Raw genomic sequence first — 21,224 nt, 5'->3', positions numbered from 1 at the left:
CCAGTGATAAATCCAGGGAGTGAAGGTATGGGTGAAAGCAGGAACCTCAGGCTATATGACAGGCTATATGGTTCGACAGTTCTGTCATCCACATGATCTCGTCCTGTGCTGGCCAATCCCCTGAAGATGTTGCCAACAGATGGGTCAAGAAGGAAAAAAAGATGATGATGATCCAAAAGCCCTTCTCTGTGGCCCTTTACAATCAACACATGGGTGGGGTTGATCTTGTTGACCAATGTCTGGCAATGTACCCCCACAGACGTCGAAACAAGAGGTGGTACATCCGAGTGTTTTTTCATTTTTTGGATGTGACCATTATAAATGCTTGGCGGTTCTACCAGATGTCTGGTTTGGAAAAGATGAGACTCCTCCTCTTCAAAGCATCTGTGGCTCATGCACTGATAAATAGTGGCACCCTCCAGCAATGCAAAAGAGGAAGACCCAGTGGGACCCCACAACCCGTGAAGTGGAGAGCAGTCACCAAAGTAGCCTGTGAGGTCAGGTTTGCCACAGGATATCACTGGCCCCAACTGACCGAGGTGAAAAATGCAAACAGATGCCATGATGTTGCGTGCACACGGAAGACCAAATACATCTGCATGCAATGCTGTCTGCCATTGTGCCCTGGATGCTTTGCAAACTTTCACACAGCCTAGGTGTGATGAACATTGAAGTGTTCGGAGATGCAGAGACTAAAATGTCAGTTTGTGTTTTCTTCCAGCATGCTAATAAGGGCTTGGTAATACTGTCCTGCATCGTTATAGAACTGTGTAGACTCAAAAAATGTTTCTCTTGTTGGAGATAGTTTGCCATATTCAGGTGTTCACAGCTAGGACTGTTGACTGGTTTTATTATTTACGCCCAAACATGAGTTGAAAAATCCAAAAAATTGCTGAGATGTTTTTCAAAGGATACAAGCAAACAAGTGTTTGTATATTTACAATAGAACACAAGGTAATTCATTTTTACAGTAAATTCACAGTATTTCATGCTAAGTGCTCGGGCGCATGTAGTCCACTGGAGTGGACAAGTTTATAACTTTATAAAAAAAACATATTTTTGGGAAAAAAAGAGTTGAACATTTTTTTTCATGTCCTGAGAAGAATAAAAGCACTTAAGAAAAAAATCTTGACCAAGGCTTTCATAATTCATGCATCAGAGGGTTAATCCGAGAGCACAAATCCAACCAGCTACGTGTCTGCGCGCCATTGACGTATCCATGGCAACAGCTTCTAGTGTTGATCATCCCAAGATGGCGGACGCGGAAACAACCGCAACGGTGAGTGCGATGCGAGCTGCTCCTCCTTTTCTTGAATAAACACAAACTTGGCTCGAAATACAATGAAAGTGTGACACTTCGCGAGAAAGCCCGACGCCAGGTTTTACCACACGCTTTCTATAACGCTTACTTGAACGTTAGTTAGCTAGGTGGCTAGCCTATTCTAAGTCGGCGCTAAGTTGATTAAGCTGCAGCTAACGGCAACTTGCGAGACTAATCTCACTCACTGAAGGGCAAATTTAAACCTTAACGCTGACAGCTGTAGCTGTGGCAGAATGGCAGGGTTGCTGTGGACTGTTTGGGAAGCTTTAAGCCCACCCTTAATATACGATAACGTAGAAAACGTTATCAAGCAGCTTTTCATTAACCGGCTTACGACCAATCCCAGTTATATTATCGCTGTGGCATAATAGCTTTCAGCGTGTAGTGACATGTAGAGAATATCAATAAACTGCTAAGCATCAGCAACCACATCCAAAACAGTCCACAAGTGAGGTCAAATATGGGAAGAAAAATATGTGATGCGAGAAGAACTGCGCATGCGTGCATCTACCTGTACATTGTGAAGATAGCAAATGTTACTGTTGTTGCAGTCACTGAACAGAACATACACAGGACCACGTTACATTGCAAAATTTTACCGGTACATCTCAAAAAATTTGAATAAAATGTATTAATTTAATATATCATTCCATTCATCCTTTCATTTGATGGTTATTCGGGATGTGGTTGCAGCATGCTGGCAGAGACCCCCAAACAACCCTCTCCCCAGTCACCTCCTCCAGCTCTTCTGGAGGAACACTGAGAAGAGAGAGTAGTTGAGAGACATAATCTCTCCAGTATGTTTTGGTTATGCCTAGAAATTCTGTCCATAGAAGTTATAAACTGAATTGGTGACAAATAGGCAGCGTTTGGTCACCAAGTCTATCCAACCCTACAGATCTGCATGCTTCTACTGTTTGATTGGGAAATAGTTTTTTCTCTCTCTCTGTTCATCAAGTAAACACACATGTCATTCAGCTTGTTGGCCCACATTTCCACACAGCCTTTTATCAGTTTTTGAGTGGACAGGATTTTCTGTATTTTGGTGAGGGCTGCCCGAGGATTATTTTACTGTGTACCACACGGTCATGTGAAAAGTCATGTGTTTTTGCAGGACTCTGTGCAGTCCTCTGAGAAACCAAGTACACCCCATGATTCAATAGCCTGTAGATGTACCATGTAAAAGCAATAACTTGTAATAATTATTAGTATTACTTTTCTGCATGACTTTATCTTCACAAAGTTGCTTCAGTTCATTAAGGTTTGTGAGCACTTGTTTATGCACAGTTCTCTTAAGGTCCTGGAACAGCATTTCAGTCAGGTTTTGGTGCGGACTTTAACTGGACAATTGCAACACCTTGATTGTTTTCTTTTTCAGCCATTCTCTTGCACTTTTTTATGCAGGAGAGTTCATGATCGACTCAATAACACGGTGCTCAGGCCCTGTGGCTACAAAACACACCCATGGTATTGGTATGAGGTGTTTGTGCTGATATGCTGTGTTGATCTTTACCATACACAGCGCTGTGCATCATGACCAAAGATCTGTACTTTGATCTCATCTGTCCAATGGACATTTTTCAGAACTCTTGGAGTTTGGTGCAAACCTAAGCTGTGATGCCAGGCTTTCTCCTGGCAATCCTACCAGAAAAGCCATATTTGTTTTTTCTAATTGTGCTCTCATGAACTTTAAATTGAAACATGCTAACTGAGGCCTTTAGAGTCTGAGATGTAGTGCTTGGAATTTTTTTCCTGCATTTTCTCTGAGCAGTAAACATCTGACCTTGGGGTGATTTTGAAGGGACGCCCACTTCTGGGAAGGTTGTTGCATTGTGTTAAAACACACCTGTTTACTCCAAACCAGCAAACTAAAAGAAAACATCATCTTTGATAGAGGTGCTCACACTTGCCGATAATGAGTTAATTAAGTGCATCTGATTGGCTGGCGGCTACTGACGTTCTTAATTCGTATAGAAGAAGTAAGGATCGATGTAGGTTTTCACAGGCCTGCATAGAGTCCTGAGGAAACTTTTCTTTTTCACTTGACTTTCAGACTCCTGTTTGCTGTTATTTATTTTTCTGCTTGTCTTGTTTGTCACATATTTCAGCTCCCTGTTGCTACTGAACCCAAGAAACGTCGGGCGCCTAAAGGTACAGTGAAAGCACTGCAGGTCATGTTCTGAAATTAATTGAATTATTTTCATGTTGTTGTGTGGCATTCATCTTTTTGAAATTCATTTCTAAAAGCTGGTTAAGTGTTGATAACTGAAACTAAAGGTTTTGGAAGTGAACGGCCTGCAGAGGTCACCCTCACCCTTCTGTTTGTTTTCTCTGTAAGGAACAGGCTGTGAACAGGCATTATGCTGCTGAGCCATTTTCCAGATATTTCTCTGTGTACAAAATGTCTGGTAATCAGACGATGTTTTGTCATCATTATTGGAGCCTAATGTGCCATTAAACAGTTTATACTTCTGCCCACAGATATTTTGTCTTGTCTTTGTTTTATAGTGCTTTGTAATACTACTACTACTACTACTAATAATAATAATAATCAGAGCTACTGAGAGTTGCATCTCTGTGGAAGCAGTTGAGTACATGCTATGATGTGGTAATGATAATTTTTATTTGGCATGCAAACCCTTTCCTGGGTTGTACTTAATATGAGACACACCTCTGTTCTAACTAAAAAAAAAGAAAGAAAGTAAAGATTGGATTTTATGAGGCTAATACACATACACCAATGGGAGCAGACTTGATAACAACCTGAACGCAGAGGAACTTTAAAATTGAGATGCACTGTTTTAAAGCCGCTGCTGAGTTAAAAATAAAGTGGCAGCTGGGTGCATGAACTTCACAGCTTCATCTACAGGGAATTGTGACTTCATTATGCCTCATACAGACTGTATACGCAAAAATAGTTCTATAAAAAGTTTTCCAAATGCAAAGCGTGTTAAAGTATATATCAGCCGATTTTTGGCACTTCATCACTGAAACTCGGGATCACAACTGGATGAAAACAGTCACATGCAAGGACCCATCCATTTTGCAATGTAGACATTTAAAGATTTGACATAATCAAGCAACGTGACATAAACCTTAATTGTGTCCATAAGTCACAGTCATTCTGCAGTTACCATTGTGAAATGTAATTATGGTTATTTAAGGCATACACAAATTTACCTTTGCTATGCAGAGTAGTATGCAGAGTATATTATGTTAGATTTTGAGCACTGCTGTTTGTGCATTCTTAGTGTTAAAACCTGACAGGTGCTGTGCAATGGAAAGATCTAAAGTAAATAAAAAAAAAAATAGTACAGTATGTTAGATTTTAATAAAATCCAGTGTGAGTTTCTTGACTCTGATTTAGCAGTCTGCCTTATTTTTTTCAGGATACTGACAGTCATTTCTGGCACATTCCTGATAAAGGAAAAAAAAGTGTCAGCATCTCGATGTGAGACTAAATGACTTGACAAGATGAAGGCTTTTTTTGGAGGGTTTTTTTTTGTGTGTGTGGTTGAACTTCCAAAAATAATATTCATCATATTTTTCATTACGTTCTCCCCATGTGTCTTTTGATCTCAGCATGCCTCTCCTCTGCTCTTATCCCCTTTTAACAGATGGTTGAAACACATTGAGGGCAAAGCTGCCTTAGCTTCATCCAGATCAAATATAACAATGAGAAAACTCTCTCTTTGCAATGAAGTTTTTCACATTACTATATTTAGGAGACCTCGTGCTGGGCTGTTCTTCTGTGCTTCTTTCTATCCTTCTCTCATACAGTAGTTGTAGGAATACACATTGCCCATGTATCCCATCACTCCTCTCCAAATTCTGCCTTGCTTTATGTATGTGGACCATAGAGCACCACAGGACCACAGCTGAAACCCAGAGACAAGAATATTATTGCTGTCTCAGCAGGGAGAAAGCGGATTAGGGTCCCTACAAATAGGGCCATTCCCAGTCTTGACGTGGCAAACGTGTGGAGCCCGTGCCGTTTCACAGTCAGCGATGGAGTGGATTTCCGTGAAGTATCTGGAATGGGCTCAAGTTCTAGCAGCAGATCAGCAAAGCTCTTCTTGAGGTGCTGAAAGATAAAACAGAGGGGAGCTTTGGTGTAATTCACACTGTATTTTTTATTTTTTTTTAACACTCAGAGTTCGTTAACGATACCCACCCCCCCCACCAGTGTCAATGGTAAAGCCTAGCACTGTATTTCACAATGCCTTCAATCCTATTTTTAGCCTCAGAGGAAGGTAGTAGGTGCAAGATAACGGGATTACCAGAATCAGACTCGCTTGAATTGGAATTATGTGTGCTTCCTTGTAAAATGAAATGTTGTACTCCATTGGGAAGAGGACTTGGAGGCGTTGTGGTTCGGTTCTCGAGGTTACCTAACCCTTTCTAAAGCTGGCTTTACATTGTTCTGCTCATTCCTTCAGCCTCCCTCTTTGACTCTGTCTCTATACCCTCGCTATTCTGTCACAAGCACCTGGCTTGCGAGAGACATTGTTGCCCTGGCAACAGGGAGAATATCTCAACCTGTCGAGACATTAAATGAGAGACACGGGGGGAGATGAGGGGAAAAAAAGCAGTGTTTGTAACGCAAAACTTGCTTACAAGGTGACATTTACAGAGTGGCTGGTGAATTGATTACAGTTTAGCCTGGGGTTTCTGGTTGAAGTGTTAACATCTATGTTAACTGTCACATCAAAGACTTGCTAGCAACTGCATGGGGAGGCTGCTTTCAGGATTATTTATTCAGCTGTCAAATTAGAAAAGATGGGATACATTAAAAATAGTTCTAATAGACATTACTCTTAATAGGCTGAGCCATCTGTTCATAAGAAAAAGAAAAAAAACTGCTAATGAGCTAAGATTTGCGGCATGCCTACTCGGTGACTTGACTTAAATTTAGCCTGTGGATTTAGGTTGCAGTGTTACATCTGTGTTAACTGTCAGATCAGAGACTTACTAATGACTGCAAAAGGAGGGCTCTTTAAGGATTAATCATTAAGCTATCAGCCAAATAAGGCATCATCTGCACAATAACATGCTCAAAAGTTCTTGTTTTTTTTTTTCCAAAATCCTTATTCATTTGTAATATTTAGATTTTTATGGTGTTCCTCCACCCAGCTCCAGAGCTTCCTATTGTGGAGAGAAGGAACTGGTTAATCCACCAGCACTATATTCTCAAGGACTACGATACCTGTAAGGTAAAGTGCCTTCATTCCTCAGTTCTGTTTGCAGCGTAGTCTGTCATTGACCTGTGACTGTGCTCAGTGTCAGTGTGATTGACTGAAAGACCCACTCTGACCTCAGTGAAGATAAACATGATGAAGATATTGAGTTCCCGACATGCACGCGGCTTTGTCTAAGACCTGATTCATTCGCTGCATGCAGCGCTGTTCATTGAAACTGCTTCACACTTAATAAAGTCTCTGAATAGTACTTGTTAGATATATTACTGGACTACTCCTGCACGCGTTCTCTTTGCATATCTAATTTGTATGAGGCGATAATGACATACATTTCTTCCGCTTACTCTGTTAATATCTACAGATGTACAGAACAGGGTGTAATATTCCTCTATATCATCTGAGTACTGGATGGATTTCGAAATTGTCTTTCCACTCTGCGCCTTTTTAGGTTATCATCAAAGACCAACTGCAGGAGACTAATGGGATGTGTGAATATGCTATATATGTTCAAGGTGAGCCATCATTTTTGTAGCAGCCATTCCCTTTTTCCGCTTTTAATGTGTAAGATATTTTTTTAACAGCTACATCAAGTAAAACCTCTGTGGTAGTCAACACCAGAGCTGCACAAGTACATGATTTAGTTTCCCCAAAAACTACTCTTTGGACCTCATGCTGTGCCTTTGATTTTTTTTTTTAAATGCGTTTTTTTTTTTCTTCTTTTAATTCCTCAAGCAGATGAAGATCCTTTTATTTTGTGTGTGTCTTTATTTCTTTGTGCAGCACTAATCTTGCGTCTTGAGGGCAAGATCCAGCAGTCCCTGGAGCTGTTTCAGAGCTGTGCCATCTTAAATCCCAACAGCGCAGACAATCTTAAGCAAGTGGCCCGATCACTGTGAGTCTTCTGCACTGAAGCCTCTATGAGCGCATCAGTGCCTCTCCATTAGCTAACAAGACAGACACAGGGGAGAAATATACAGTGATAACAGTCACACTGCAGGCCGCTTAGAGCCAGAACCTTCACCGCTTAAGGGGAAACACTGAAGAAAAAACAGTTTTTTAATGCATTGGTCAGCTTTAAGATTTTGGTCCATATTGACATAACATCACATGGTTACTGCAGATTGCGGCACATTCATGATGGAAATCTACCACCACATCCCAGAGATGCTCTATTGGATTAAAATATGGTGACTGTGGAAACCATCTGAGTACAATTTAAGTGCATAGTCATGTTTAACAAACCAGTTTGACATTATTTGAAGTTTGTATGGTTTGTTAGTCTGCTGACAGCAGCCATCAGAACATAGCACCCTGTGGTCACAAAGGGATGGTCACGGTCAGCAACAATACTCAACAATGCTCTCATTTAAATGGTGCTTAGTTTATACTAAAGAGCCCAAAAGGGGTCATGAAAATATCCCACACACTGTTAAACCACCAGCAACCTGAACCATTCATACAAGGCAAGACCCATGCTTACATGTTGTTTATACCAATTCTGACCCTACTGAATGTTGCAACAGAAATTGAGACTCAGCAAACCAAGCAACAGTTTTCCATTGTTCTATTATCAAAGTCACTTAAATCACCTTTCTTCCCCATCCTGATGCTCAGTTTGATTTAATCAGGTCATTTTGACCATGTCTATGTGCTGAAATGCATTTAGTTGTTGCCATGTGATGTTTGTATTTATGACTAGTTTAGCAGGCATTCCTAATAAAGTGTCAGGTGAGTTTATATGAACACACAGTTTCATTAACCTTATGTTATAAAGATGTTGTCTCTATTATCAGTAATCCAATGGGAAAGTTCGGGGCTTATAGTAAAGTTTTATCCTCTTGACCCGTAATGCCTCCCTTTAGTTTGTAAAGAAAAATGAATACGGCTTCATTGAATGGTTTGTTTTTTAATGTTGTAATAATAGTTATTCTGAAAGCAGTAATTAAAATGGGTTATCGTCTCTTATGGATTATTGTTGTTTATTGTTTCTTCAGATTTCTTCTGGGAAAGCACAAAGCAGCTATTGAATTCTATCATGAAGCTGCAAGGCTCAACGAGAACGACTGGGTAGTAGAAAGCAAACACTCTTAATTCCTACTTTGTCTTTAAGTTTTTTTTTTGAGGAGATTATAGCACCGACAAATTCTGCCAACATTTAGAGTGGGAAATTACCTTGACTGAACCTTTTCTTCTCACACTTGCAACAATTTATCACAATCAGCTCTGTGGTTGCACATCCAAATTCGTCCAGGGCTGTTTTACTAGGGGGCTATCAAAGTTGTGCTACCATTAATCACTCCCACTTCCTTCTCTAATGCTACTGCAGAACTGTTGGCCTATAAAACTTTTATATTTGGAAATTAAATTCAGCTCAGCCCGTGCAATGCAAAAATGATCCATGTAAAATCTGACATTTTCTCACCCCAGGAGATCAGTCATAATCTGGGATTGTGCTATTTCTTCATCAAAGACTTCAAAAATGTGAGTACAGCTGAGTTTACCAACACTATAGCAGGACAAATTGTAGTTGTTCCACAGGGATTTGATCATTTTGATCTTCTGTCTCTGTCAGGCTGAGGAGCATCTAAAGATAGCTCTCAAGATAAACAAGCACGACAAAACCTTCATGATGCTCGGGAAGGTTCACCTGCTGGCTGGAGAAACAGACAAGGCCATAGAGGTGTACAAGAAAGCGGTGGAGTAAGTGCATATATATAATGTTAGCCATTCATGCTAGATGTTGTTAGGCATTACTCTGTATGTACTATACATTGAAACATTCTTGATATGCATGTACAGAAGTCCATTAGAGCTGATACATTTCTCAAAAACCCAACTTAAACAGTCTAATGGGGGCTGTCCCACTAAAATCTCCCAAAAATATTAATGAGAACACCAGCACTCACAGCACGATACCAACATTGCTTGACAGCAAAAAGAGAAATGTGGGGTTTTTGGCCTGAAAATATTAATGATGTTCTCATTAAGGAATTGTTTATGACAACAAAGTCAAACAATTTTCTTTAGATTGCATCCTGTCGAGAAGTTCAAACATACCGCCATCAAACATTGGTTCAGAAGGTTCTCGCATACTTTAAGTTGTTTCATCTTGGTTTTTATTTTTATGGCTTTTCTGTCTCCAGAAATCATTTTATTCAACACTTAAAGCTTTGCCATATTTTTAAATCTGGGTTCAGTATAAATGCAGTTAATTTCCACTTCTCCTCGCATGTTGAATATTTAAACATTAGGCCGTGGTGTAAATAAGGAAATGACATCTGTGTCTATAATAGAGCTCATTATGGCTGCCTCCTGTTGGGGGTAAATGAATTAATCAAGTGCCCCAATACTGGTGTCGCTTTTAATGAGACTTACCACTGTGATTCTTATTTTAATGCCAATCTGCCTCTTCTCTACCGTTTTTCTTTGAGCCCCATCGTCCCCCCACAGGTCATAATTAATACTCCACAATTATACCGAATCAAAGGCTGATTGAATAATCACGAAATTCCCTAGATATCAGCTGCTGTATGTTTGCTCAAGAACAAGCACATGCATTGAATATGATTGCTGGCATAGGTTAACTGACATTATTCTTTTGGCTCATCTCTTTTTCAGATTTTCTCCAGAAAACACTGAAATCCTCACAACACTGGGCCTGCTGTTTTTGCAGGTAAGCAGTTTTTTTTTTCTTTTTTAAAATGATTTGATGAAATGATATGCCCATAAATGATGAGCACAGCAAAAAAGGAATGACAGCAATCTTCTCTTTGTTTGAGCTTGGGAAATACCAGAAAGCATTTGAACATCTTGGGAATGCCCTCACCTTTGACCCCAACAATTATAAGGTATGTGGATACTTACATATCACAATTAGGCAGAAGCTTATTTTGTTACTCACCTCCTTGAGGACAGTGCACCAGGTTTCTTTTAAATCAGTTCATTCCCTGTCAGATGTTACGGCCTGACTTTCATCTTTCATCAAGGCTACATCTTCCTCTAATATCTCTCTAATCATTGTTTTTATTCCTAGGCCATCCTGGCTGCAGGCAGCATGATGCAGACCCATGGTGACTTTGATGTGGCTATGAACAAGTACAGGGTGGCAGCATGTGCTGTGCCGGAGAGTCCCCCTCTGTGGAACAACATTGGCATGTGCTTCTTTGGGAAAAAGAAATATGTAGCTGTGAGTAATGTTTTTTTTCCTGCTTGTTTTCATCCAGTTTGGATGAGAAAACTGCCAAAAGGCAACACACACAAAAAGCCTACTCGGTGTTATTTCCACACCAACCATAGCTCGTGCCTTTAATCACAGCCCAGCCACTTAATTCTGCTGTTTCTGAAGGAGGCCTTTGTGTATACAATACAGTGTTTATCCTATCTTTTATTTGATAGAGACAGCGTAGATAGACAGGAAAGTGGGGAGAGCGAGAGGGGGGAAGGCATGCAGCGAAGGGGCGCGGCACATACGATGCTTTTACTGTATGTATCTGCTAGGTGTTGGGATATATGTTATATATATAATGTAAAGATATCTTAATTTTAAAAGCAACTTCATTTAATTCTTTTTTTTTCTAGTTTAGAAATCCCAACACGTTGTGGGGATGACTGAGTACTATACAAACTCTGCATTTTCTGTAATCTTCATTAATCTTGAGAAAATGAAATCAAACCCCCCCCCCCAAACTCTGTAAAACATAACTTCATTACAATTCTGGTGGTTTTTCTTTGGCTAAAACCTTCAGAGGATCTGGCACAATTCCCTCTTCAGGAAACTTCTACATATGTTCCTGAATCTGATGTTCCTGTTTGTTCTATTTCATATATTATTAAGATACTCACCTAAAGGTCCTGACAATTTCTCTCTCCTAACTTCACGTCTCCCACAGGCCATCAGCTGCCTGAAGCGGGCCCACTACTTGTCTCCTTTTGACTGGAAAGTGTTGTACAACCTTGGTCTGGTACACCTCACCATGCAGCAGTACGCCTCTGCCTTCCACTTCCTCAGCGCAGCCATCAATCTGAATCCGCGAATGGGGGAGCTCTACATGTTGCTGGCAGGTACGGAGTGAGTGAGACAGACAAATCCTTCATGATTTAATTCTGCCTGAAGAGAAAATCTATGACGGCAAAAACAGGGGTAGCTTTTTAAATAGCACTTTACTGAAAGTGTCGCTGCTTAAAGGATTTTGGGGGGGTTATAAATGTATTAGTATTTTCATTAAATCTATTCAGCAGCTTGAGCACATTTACATTTGATTTGAAAATTGAAAAGGGCTTGTATGTGACAAAAAATTTCCTGTCGCATCTTTAGTTGCTCTGACCAACTTGGAGGATGTCGAGAACGCCACCAGATCTTACGAGCAAGCTGTGACTCTGGATGAGTGAGCCTGTCCTACGTAAAACCTTGAAACTTCCATTGATCTGAATTTAAAACTGTATCAGATCATTGATTTTTTTTTTCCTCTTCTTGGTGATCAATTTTCCACAGATCCAACCCCCTGGTTAACCTGAACTTTGCAATCTTCCTCTATAATCATGGAGACAAGAAGGGAGCTCTGGATCAATACCAGGAGATGGAAAGGAAAGTCAACATACTCCGAGACAGCAGTAGCAACTTTGAATTTGATCCTGAGGTACTGTAGATCCTGATATCAATGATGTCTCTGAAGTTAGTAGTCATTCTTTGTTCCAACGCAACACATTTTAATCCCTAACAGCTAATGGACATGGCTCAGAAAATGGGAGCTGCTCTACAGGTGACAGAAGCGCTGGTGTGGACTAAACCAGGCAAGGACTCCAAATCAAAACCAAATTCTGCAGCAGCCACCAAAACCCCCGGTGCTCCCCTCGGTACTAACCAAGTCCTGGGTCAGGCCATGTCTTCAGCCGCAAGCTACAGCAAAAACATTCAGCTGTCAACAGGTACACACGACCAGTTATGGTCTCGTTTAAAGCAATATTTCATGATCCGCCTCCACGGTGAAGCCTCTCCTGTGCCGTTTTGATCAAAGATGAAGGGGACGTTTGTTAAAAACCTGAAACATCAAAGTCAAACTGAATCTCTCGCTTAGATTTGTTCTGAACGCAAACTCAAAATGACTTCCAAGGAGTCCAGTGTAACGCCGGCAGAGTGGGTGATGATATGTTTTGCAGCTTCCACCCCTCTGCATCAAACCAAAGCTCTTTTTTTCATTCAAAAGGAAAACTTGAAAATATCACTTCCCTGTATATTCAAAGGCTCGTGCCTTCACTGCTGTAGCAGATTGAATATACAGGGTAAGGCGAAATGGAATATGTGGGGAAAAAACGAAGTCAACCTATTGCCTGTATTCTGTATGTTCTGTTCTTTGGAACAAAAGAGAATCAATAGTGTGGAAAAATGACACACAGGTAAGCTTATGAATTCAAGGCTACTGTGCAGTGATTGCAGCGGCTTACAGCTCTCAAAGGTAAGTGGATAGTAGTGCTTTTCTTCACTGGAGCCAATGGCCTGCGTTTTCTCCCACTCATGTGTAGCTGGTAACAAATATCACCAGAACAATAGATACATATTCAGTGACATTGGTATTTTACATAATTCCACAGCTCTGGCATCTATTTAGCCCCTAACAACCAGCAATTACCAGCCATTGTTTGGCAACCAACCAACCTGAATATGTATGTACTTTACAGCTGGATTTAGAAACATCTGGTACTATCTGCACATCTGCACAGAGAATTAATTAAATTGTGTTCCGTACCATGTGGCATAATATAGACATTTACAGCCTGGGACCAGTCACTATTCCCAGCTAATGCTGCAGAGCTCAGCATTAATGAACCCCACGCATCTCATCAGAAAGTAAAAGATTTCTGATAGGCTTGTACCAAAACAAACCTGCATGAACTGTTTGTTGTTTTCAGGGGTGTCCGGAGGCCCTTCCAATGCAGGAGAGCCAGAAGATGAGATACTGGAAGCCCCCAGCCCACCTTCTGATCCTCCAGGATCCCCAGAGCCCGCAGAGTCGGACAACCCTAAACCCAGAACCTCCAAAATGAAATCGAAGGTGCAGGAATGAATTCTCTTGGTGGCTACGGTCTTACACTACTTGTGTCATCTTTGAGGTCACCTATTTGTAATGGAGGACAATTAAGCCTCTTTGAGCGCAGCCAAGCCACTGTATTTGTGCTTTTTCTAGCTCATGGTAGTTCAGTCTTGGTTTTAATTTAGCAGCACAGAAGTTTTACGTCCTGCTCAAACATTTCCATGCCTCTCATCTCAGAAATATCAGTACACAACTCACCGATGTAAACCAACAGTTTTTTAACTTAGCTGTACATATTTGTACTTTTAAGAATTCAAGAAAGAAAGCCTCTATTCAGCAAAATGGTGATAACGGGCCTGTGAAGTTGCAAGCATTCATTTATGATGAGCTTAGCAATAAGGTTAAAGGATGGATTTTATTTGTACTGACTGTCTGATATGATCCAGTCAATGTGAAGGAAATGCTGTGACAATCACCGCTACAATGTGAGGATAGAATGGGAGCTTTTCCAATTGTTCCTGGATATGGATAGTTTGTTTGATAGGACTTGAGTATAAATAGTGATACATGCTTTTATATGTGGATAAGTGTTATGTTTATAGAGTAATGTATTTAATATTAAATAAGATTTTAAATAAAACAGCTGTCCGCTTCTTTTGTAAAGTCCAGATTATGTGCTGTATTGTTGTGTCAAGGTGATTCAGTTAGGCAGACACCACCAACAGGGGACAGCATTGTTTAACAGCTTTGAAACATGCACTCTACAGTCAAGTGAGAAAAAGTTTTTCAAGGACTCTGTGCAGTCCAGTGAAAAATGAAATACTCTCACTGCTTTCATTAGAATTAGAAGATATTTGATTAACAGCATTTGATTAGCAGACAAGTGTTGCTAATCAAATGCTATCGATTAACCTAGCATCAGGAAGTTTGAGCGCCTCTATAAAAAAAACAAGTTTTGGCAATTGTTGGTCTGGAGCATTCAGCTGTGTGTTAACACAATACCACAATCTTTCCATGAGTGGTTGACCCAGCAAATTCACCCCAAATGTCAAAGAAACTGAAAAACCCCAAAGCTAAATTTCAGATTCCACAGGCTTTGGTTAGCATGTTACACCGTCACAAACTTTAAATTGTAATTATTAAAAGACTGAACAGCTACGTCCTGTTTGGAAAGGTTTCCAGCAGAAAGCCTAGTTTCTCTAAGAAGAGCACGGGAGCATGGCTTTGGTTTGCTTTTTGATTTGCATTGAACAAATCAAAATACTCGTTGAACAATGTCCTTTGGACAGAGGAAACCAGAGTGGGAAAATAGTCAAGCACGGTGGCAGTGGGCTGGTGATTTGGGCTTCCTTTGCAGCCACAGGGCCTGGGCACTTTGCAGTCATTGAGTCAACCAAACAGTACCAAATCTACTACAGAATGTCTGAAAGAGGAAAGAATCAATGTGTTGCAATGACCCAGCCAGATCTCATAAGCAAACCTCAATGAAATGAAGCAACGTTGTAAAGAAGAATGGGACAAAATTCCTCTACAGTGATGTGAGAGACAGAGTTATTGCTGTTAGGGGGTCCTACAAGCTTTTGAATCATGGGCTGGACTACCAACATAGTTATTTGTCAGTGAAGGTTTCACAGTGAGGAGTTTGTTTTTAAATATAATTGTGTTATATTGTTGGCAGCCAGTGTCCCAGATATATGAGCTGTGAGACAATTGGAGTACTCATAAAGGCACCTTTTTTTTTTTACTCACGATTCATATCGACCAACTTTTCAAGGTTGGCTTAAGCGGATGATGGGGTTGGGGTCTCATGAATAAGGGATAAACCTCTGGTGTATGATGAGACCTCGTGAATTAGCTCACTGAAGGTCACTCACAAACTGAAAATATATTAGTGTGTATCTTTTATAACATGCATGGGACAGTCTGTATGTATTAAACAAAGTTATTTATAAAATATGTTCCTCTGACAACAGAACACAAAGGATTGTCCTTATTAATTTATGGGTATTTAAATGTGCCATTGTTGTTTTGTTTTAATTAATAACCAACTAATAAACAAACAGATAAAATTATGCTCGTGCATTTATCATTTAGAACCACCAACCAGCCTCCAAAATCCCAAACGCACACCCATCACTGCTGATGATTTTTCAGGCTCTGTGGAGAACTGTGCTAAGGTCACTGACAGTCATTTGGGAGGAAAAGTTTAAATGGAGTTTCTGTTGCATCAACAAACTCTGAGAACTTTAAAAATAGGTTTTTACATGATGATTGCATGTTAGCTTCAGCGCTTTCAGTTAGCAGGCAAATACAAGTCTCTGCCAGCTTCAGCACAGAAAACATGAAATTTGTTTTCTTTGTTTAATACCTGAAACAACAAAAAAAAATTACAATTAACCACACGTGTTACACAGAGGATTAAATTGTAACATGATTGCAAAAAAAATGTTTTTTGGAATCTGTTGCTGTTTGGACATAATGATATTTAAAGAGAGCCGTGTGAAGGTCTGCATATAGGGACACAAGCCTCTTTTATTACTATTATTAGAATAACACGTATTCCTCTTGTGTTTTTAATCAGTCGTGGATCTTGCATCTGGATCTGACTGGATGACAAGGACAGGATGTAAATATGGATTTTTTCCTCCGGCTCAGCACAGAGCGGAACATTGCTGTGAACCAAGTGTCAGGTCAACATGGTTGCTGCTTGTCTGTCTCTCTTCTTTGTGGTTGTTTTTCATCGTAGCGCAGCCGTGACTGGAGACTGTGAGTGCAGAGAAGTGATTGTGTTGGCAGTCGCCGCTCTGGTTATTTGAGTCAGTATACCACATGCATCACCGCGTGGAAACACAGATATTAGAGTTTTATTTGTGTACAGGAGAAGTTGGTTTCCACTGTAAAGGGACCACTGTTTACAGACTTTAACAGGAGGAGTATATGACCCAGTTTGGTATCAAAATATTGAGCTCTGTTTTTACCACCTAATGTGCTTTATTTGTATGAACTTGAGTTTACTGCTGCAGCTGTGCACTTACATCTTTCAGAAGCTGATCAGTAAGCTACACAAGATATCTGAATCTCTATCTCTCCATATAGCTATAGATATGGATAGTGTTTCTTTATTTTTACTCCATTTCCTCAGATTTGACCAGATAAAGGTTTGAGGACAAGTGATGCAAGATCTTTATTTTTTCTTCCTGTGTTTGAGTTTTCAAGCTCAAACATGGAAGAACTTGGTAGTAATTGTCAAACTGATGAATAAGAGACATGAATAAGTCATTTTTTTATGTGTGTTTTTTTTCTGCCATGTCAAATTTCCCATGTGGCACAGCGATGACTGAAGTGAACAATTCTAATATTCTTTTATTGTTGCCATTTATCTTCCTAACTGAGCCCGTTATTAGACTTACAGAATACCGTTTTGCCAGAGAGTAATCATTTATGGAGCGTAATATAAAAGTGTGGAAAAAAATCATGCGAGTAATACAGCTAAAGTTTCTGTTTTTGATTTTCTTTTTTTAAAAACTTCTGTTTTATTACACAGAATCATTGTGAAAGGTACAAATATCGCCTCTGTGTCTTAATCCTTTGTGCTGTTATTGCTCTGGCATGATCTCAGTTTCGTTCAGTCGGTTCACGTCTTATCCAGTATAACCATCGTCTCGAGGGCAAATAGTTGAAGACAGATAAAATCTCCTGGCTTTGCTTTATGTGGCCTCACATGCCATTGCTACGACCTGAAATCCAAGCGGATCAGCGTTTGACCCTGAAGACTCTGACAGCAGTGACCATTGATCTGTTTGTGTTCCTTTGGTTTACTTTCATGAGGAAGAATAGCATCTACATGCGCAGCTATTATTGTGAGAGACTGTATGTAGGTTTTTTCATTAGGTGCTTGTTAAACCGTGCATGCCTGAAGTGCCTGCGGTCGTAACTTTTACAAGCCAGCTGATGGCCTGTAAGTTACTGCTCCTGCTCCAGTTATATTTCAGAGCAGCTGTGGAAGATTGCTTTTCCATTCTCATCTGTCTACAATTCAAATGGCCTCTGGAAGTGTCTCAGTAACTAGTGGAAGTTTCACATAAACTTCTCTGGCTCCAGGGAATCGTAAGTTTTGCCATTGTGTTTTATTCGGCTTTCGCAGTGTTGAGGGTGTAACTTAAAATAATTGGCCTAAATAAATGCAGATTTTTTTTAATTCCGATGATATGTTGTGGCTATGGAGTAAGAATGTAGATTATGCTTTATTTTCACTTTTTGTATTTGCATGCAGAGTTTCTTTTTTGTGACTTTTACAGTGTTTTGGACTGTGGCTGGTAGCTGCAGCTGTTTTCAGACTCAGCTGTTGGCTGGCTTGTTGTCAGTCTGTTCACACCTGGAAGGCTGGACTCTCATTCTTCTACTACAGAACAATGCTGACTTTGACTAATACGAAGGGGAAATGTTTATGTCCTTTGTATCCGTAGTATTTATTGTGTAAACTTGATATTTGAGAACTCTGACTATCTGGATCTCAGAACTCTCACATGACTTTCTAGGTCTACAGTTCTGTAACCTCAGCTTGTTACCTTGCAAAGCTATTGTAATATTGCTTGCAGCTCCTGGTGCACTCCCTCCCCTGTCCACTTTCTGGCACGTTTAAGCAGTTTCACAGATATTCATGAGATCTCAAGTATCAAGATTAGTACCAGCTACTCTGTGGAGTTAAAAATAGTCTACCATTTTTTTTTCACCCCACTTAAATCCCTTACACACATTTCTTTCATTTCTTTAAATTTTGTCCTATTATCAGAAAAAACTACAATTATTATATACTTTAAACCCATCTGTAATATTTACTTTTTTATTTATTATTGAAATAAGTTGGTATGTTTTATCAGAAAGGATACAAGGGATTCCCTCATTGACTTTAGAATGGCATTATCAATAAACCTAATGCTTTATTTCCGTAAATAAACAATATGCTCCTTTTTGTTTTAACCATTTCCCATCTGTGAATAGTTCTTGTTTTCCGTGCTCATCAAGGAAGAGAAGCCAGAAAGTCACGCTAATCCTCAATCTTGTCAGATCAACTCATAACAGCTCATTTCCATTGCTCTGCTGATACTCTTCCATACATGCGACTGGCAGTTCTCACATAGGTTTTGGTATTTAAGCCACTTCAGCCCGCCTATAGATGCTGCATATCTGCAAGCTGCTTTGCAACCTATTCCCTACTTTTCATGCTGTGTCTGACTGCCGCCTGTTGTCGGCTGGCTGTGTGGCAGACAGGAGTCACAAATAACTTGCAAAGTTTAAAAAAGAAGTATTGAACTTAAGCTAAGTATAATATAATGCAGCTAAAAAAAAAACCCCCAAGGAACTCAAATCTACAAATCACCTGAAAGGACAAACGGCGAGAGAAGACACAACTATGACACAACGAAGAGCAGAAGGAAACTGAGACAATAAATACAAACACAGGATAATGAGGGAATGGGCAGCAGGTGGGAGGACAGCTGAAACTAATCACAGATAATTAGAAGGGGAAGTAGAATGAATACAGGAGCTCACCAAAATAAAACAGGAAACAGTTAATACTGACAAAGACTAAGACACATGAGCTTGACACAAACAGAAGGCAAAACGCAGAGACAAGAGAGTAAGGACAAAACGCAGAGCTGAGACTGGGACAGACTGGACTCAGTAGGTAAATAATATCATCGACCTATCAACGATAGAAGCAAAGACAAACTCAGAAGCACTGAAAAATAATATCATACTCAAAGGACTAAATATAAGAGTTGAACATAAATCACTTCTCAAATCCAAAAAAACTCAAATGACAAAGTTGCATCAGGGTTGTGAGAGCCAGTTGTTGCTCCACAAAGAAAACGTCACGATGCACAGATCAGGCGATGAATCAAGAGGTTGGAGTATGCTAGGAAGATTAAGACGATCGCTGCAGTTTCCGGAGACAGATTAGATTAGATTAGATTAGATGAAACTTTATTAATCCCTCAGGTGGGTTCCTCCGGGAAATTCAGTTTCCAGTAGCACAGCACCGACAGAAGTTGCATGTTACATGTGGCCCGGTCATGGGGAATGAGACAGGACACAGGAAATACTCTTTTGTGGGCTTTTTTATTCTCCGACTGTACTCGGAGGAGCACAGTTTTAATACTATAGTTTTGAGTGAAAACGGTAAAATGTAACTATTCCACTGGCTCAGCCTAAAACTGTCTTTCAGGGTCTGAGACAACAGTAACTATCTTATGTACACATTAAATTCAAACAGTATAGACAACAGTAGTGACCTGTCTAGGAAAAAATACAAAAAAAGAGAAAACAAAACAAATAAACACATTGTTTACATCCCACAATTTCGCAGTTCAACTGGCAATAAAGTACACAGTAAACTCTCTTTTAAACATACACATTTCTATGGGAGAACATCATGAACTCACTTTGGTTTCTCCACACAGCCACTGCTAAGACAAGTACACACGCAGGAATCACACAGCAAGTGATCTCCCCTCTGAATCAACCAGAAACATACAGAGTTATGCACAGTAAATAACAGTATAAACTTAACAACTTTGAAATCTGTTAGGACACGGTCACTACTCACGCCAACCCGCTCTTCAGTCCCTCTCACAGCACGTGACCATTAAACATACACCCGTCGCGCGCTAAGAACTCTACAGAAATGGTCACAAACATGGAGTCATCGCTAAAGAAACTTAGCTAATTACAGTATACTACAACACTGGTGACAATATTTTGCAGTATGCTACACTTTTCAGCACATTTACCTCTTGCATAGCTAGCCACAGAATCGTTTGCAGCCTCTGACTCTCCAGTGCTCCCGCTCACAGCGCTCAGTGTGTGACGCAAACTTGAGTGCATGCGTGCTCTGGCTTACGCGGCTCTTAAAGGGACAGTATACCCCCAAAACGCGAGGTCTAGTCATCACCATGACAACCCCACAACAGACCTCTGGTAGACAGGCAACCAGTCAAAAACACAATCCCCTCTTTTTAAACCCTTTCCATGCGTAGTATTAGTTCACTTGGCTACATTCTCCCCTGCTACGAGTCAACGTCCTCGGTGACCCCCTGCTCCTCCACCATTCCCCTGAGTTTGGTGGTGTAGAAAACCATACCGGCTAACACCTGGGAGAGTACATCTGGACTGAAGGATACTGCATTGCATGCTGACCTAGGTAGGTTGAATGGGTTTGTGTGGACCCCTGCAGTTTCTCTCCTACTCCTGCGTGTAGCAGGTGTGGGTGAACCTGCCTCCGCTTTCTCTTTTTTTCCTTTCCTAGGAGCTGGAACAGGTTTTGCCACCGGTTCTTCACTGGAGAATCCAACGCTTCCTGGTCCAGGTGGAAGGTAAGCTGTTGGCTCCACCTCGAGGTCATCAGGGTTGTCGCTGCTCTCCTGCCCTAGTAGATCCTCACCCTCCACCATATCTTCAGTTCCATTCTCCAACTGGTTTTCAGGCTCGCCGACTGTTGGAACCAAGTTCTCAGGTCCCTGAGCCACTGGCAGCTCCATTGGGTACTGGACCTCCTCCATCAAGGCAAACTCTGGGTGCTCAAACTCAGTGTCAGACTCTTGGTGCTCATCTGCAGAACTGACGTCCTGGTCACGTAGCCTTGGCTTCGGTGCAGGTATAGACCCCACGCATGGC

General features: G+C 40.6%; 1 protein-coding gene across 3 annotated transcripts; it reads left to right on the top strand.

Annotated features, from left to right (window-relative positions):
- Positions 1-1,199: 1,199 nt before the first annotated feature.
- bbs4 (Bardet-Biedl syndrome 4) lies at positions 1,200-14,172 on the top strand. Of its 3 annotated transcripts, none has more exons than XM_063471989.1 (16): positions 1,200-1,279; positions 3,430-3,472; positions 6,455-6,534; positions 6,968-7,031; positions 7,300-7,411; positions 8,514-8,586; positions 8,947-9,000; positions 9,092-9,219; positions 10,138-10,192; positions 10,299-10,367; positions 10,553-10,705; positions 11,409-11,580; positions 11,834-11,903; positions 12,011-12,155; positions 12,240-12,444; positions 13,426-14,172. In XM_063471989.1, the coding sequence occupies exons 1-16, from the start codon at positions 1,220-1,222 to the stop codon at positions 13,578-13,580; spliced, it is 1,638 nt and encodes a 545-aa protein (XP_063328059.1). In that variant the 5' UTR covers positions 1,200-1,219; the 3' UTR covers positions 13,581-14,172. The 3 variants fall into 3 exon arrangements, with proteins under 3 accessions (XP_063328059.1, XP_063328077.1, XP_063328067.1); XM_063472007.1 differs by having other exon boundaries at positions 1,253-1,279; positions 6,430-6,534; XM_063471997.1 differs by lacking the exon at positions 1,200-1,279 and adding an exon at positions 3,660-3,729 and having other exon boundaries at positions 6,430-6,534.
- Positions 14,173-21,224: the final 7,052 nt, after the last annotated feature.

This window comes from Pelmatolapia mariae, linkage group LG1, assembly GCF_036321145.2.
Source record: "Pelmatolapia mariae isolate MD_Pm_ZW linkage group LG1, Pm_UMD_F_2, whole genome shotgun sequence".
NCBI lineage: Eukaryota > Metazoa > Chordata > Actinopteri > Cichliformes > Cichlidae > Pelmatolapia > Pelmatolapia mariae.
The sequence above is the reverse complement of the archived record's forward strand: the minus strand, read 5'-3'. Positions and strand labels throughout refer to the sequence as shown.

Bases quoted from the DNA above. Each gene is read 5' to 3' on its own strand.
- bbs4 (XM_063471989.1), top strand. From the start codon at position 1,220: ATGGCAACAGCTTCTAGTGTTGATCATCCCAAGATGGCGGACGCGGAA. The intron at 1,280-3,429 runs GTGAGTGCGATG...CACATATTTCAG, and splicing joins ACGCGGAAACAACCGCAACG to CTCCCTGTTGCTACTGAACC. The intron at 6,535-6,967 runs GTAAAGTGCCTT...GCGCCTTTTTAG, and splicing joins AGGACTACGATACCTGTAAG to GTTATCATCAAAGACCAACT.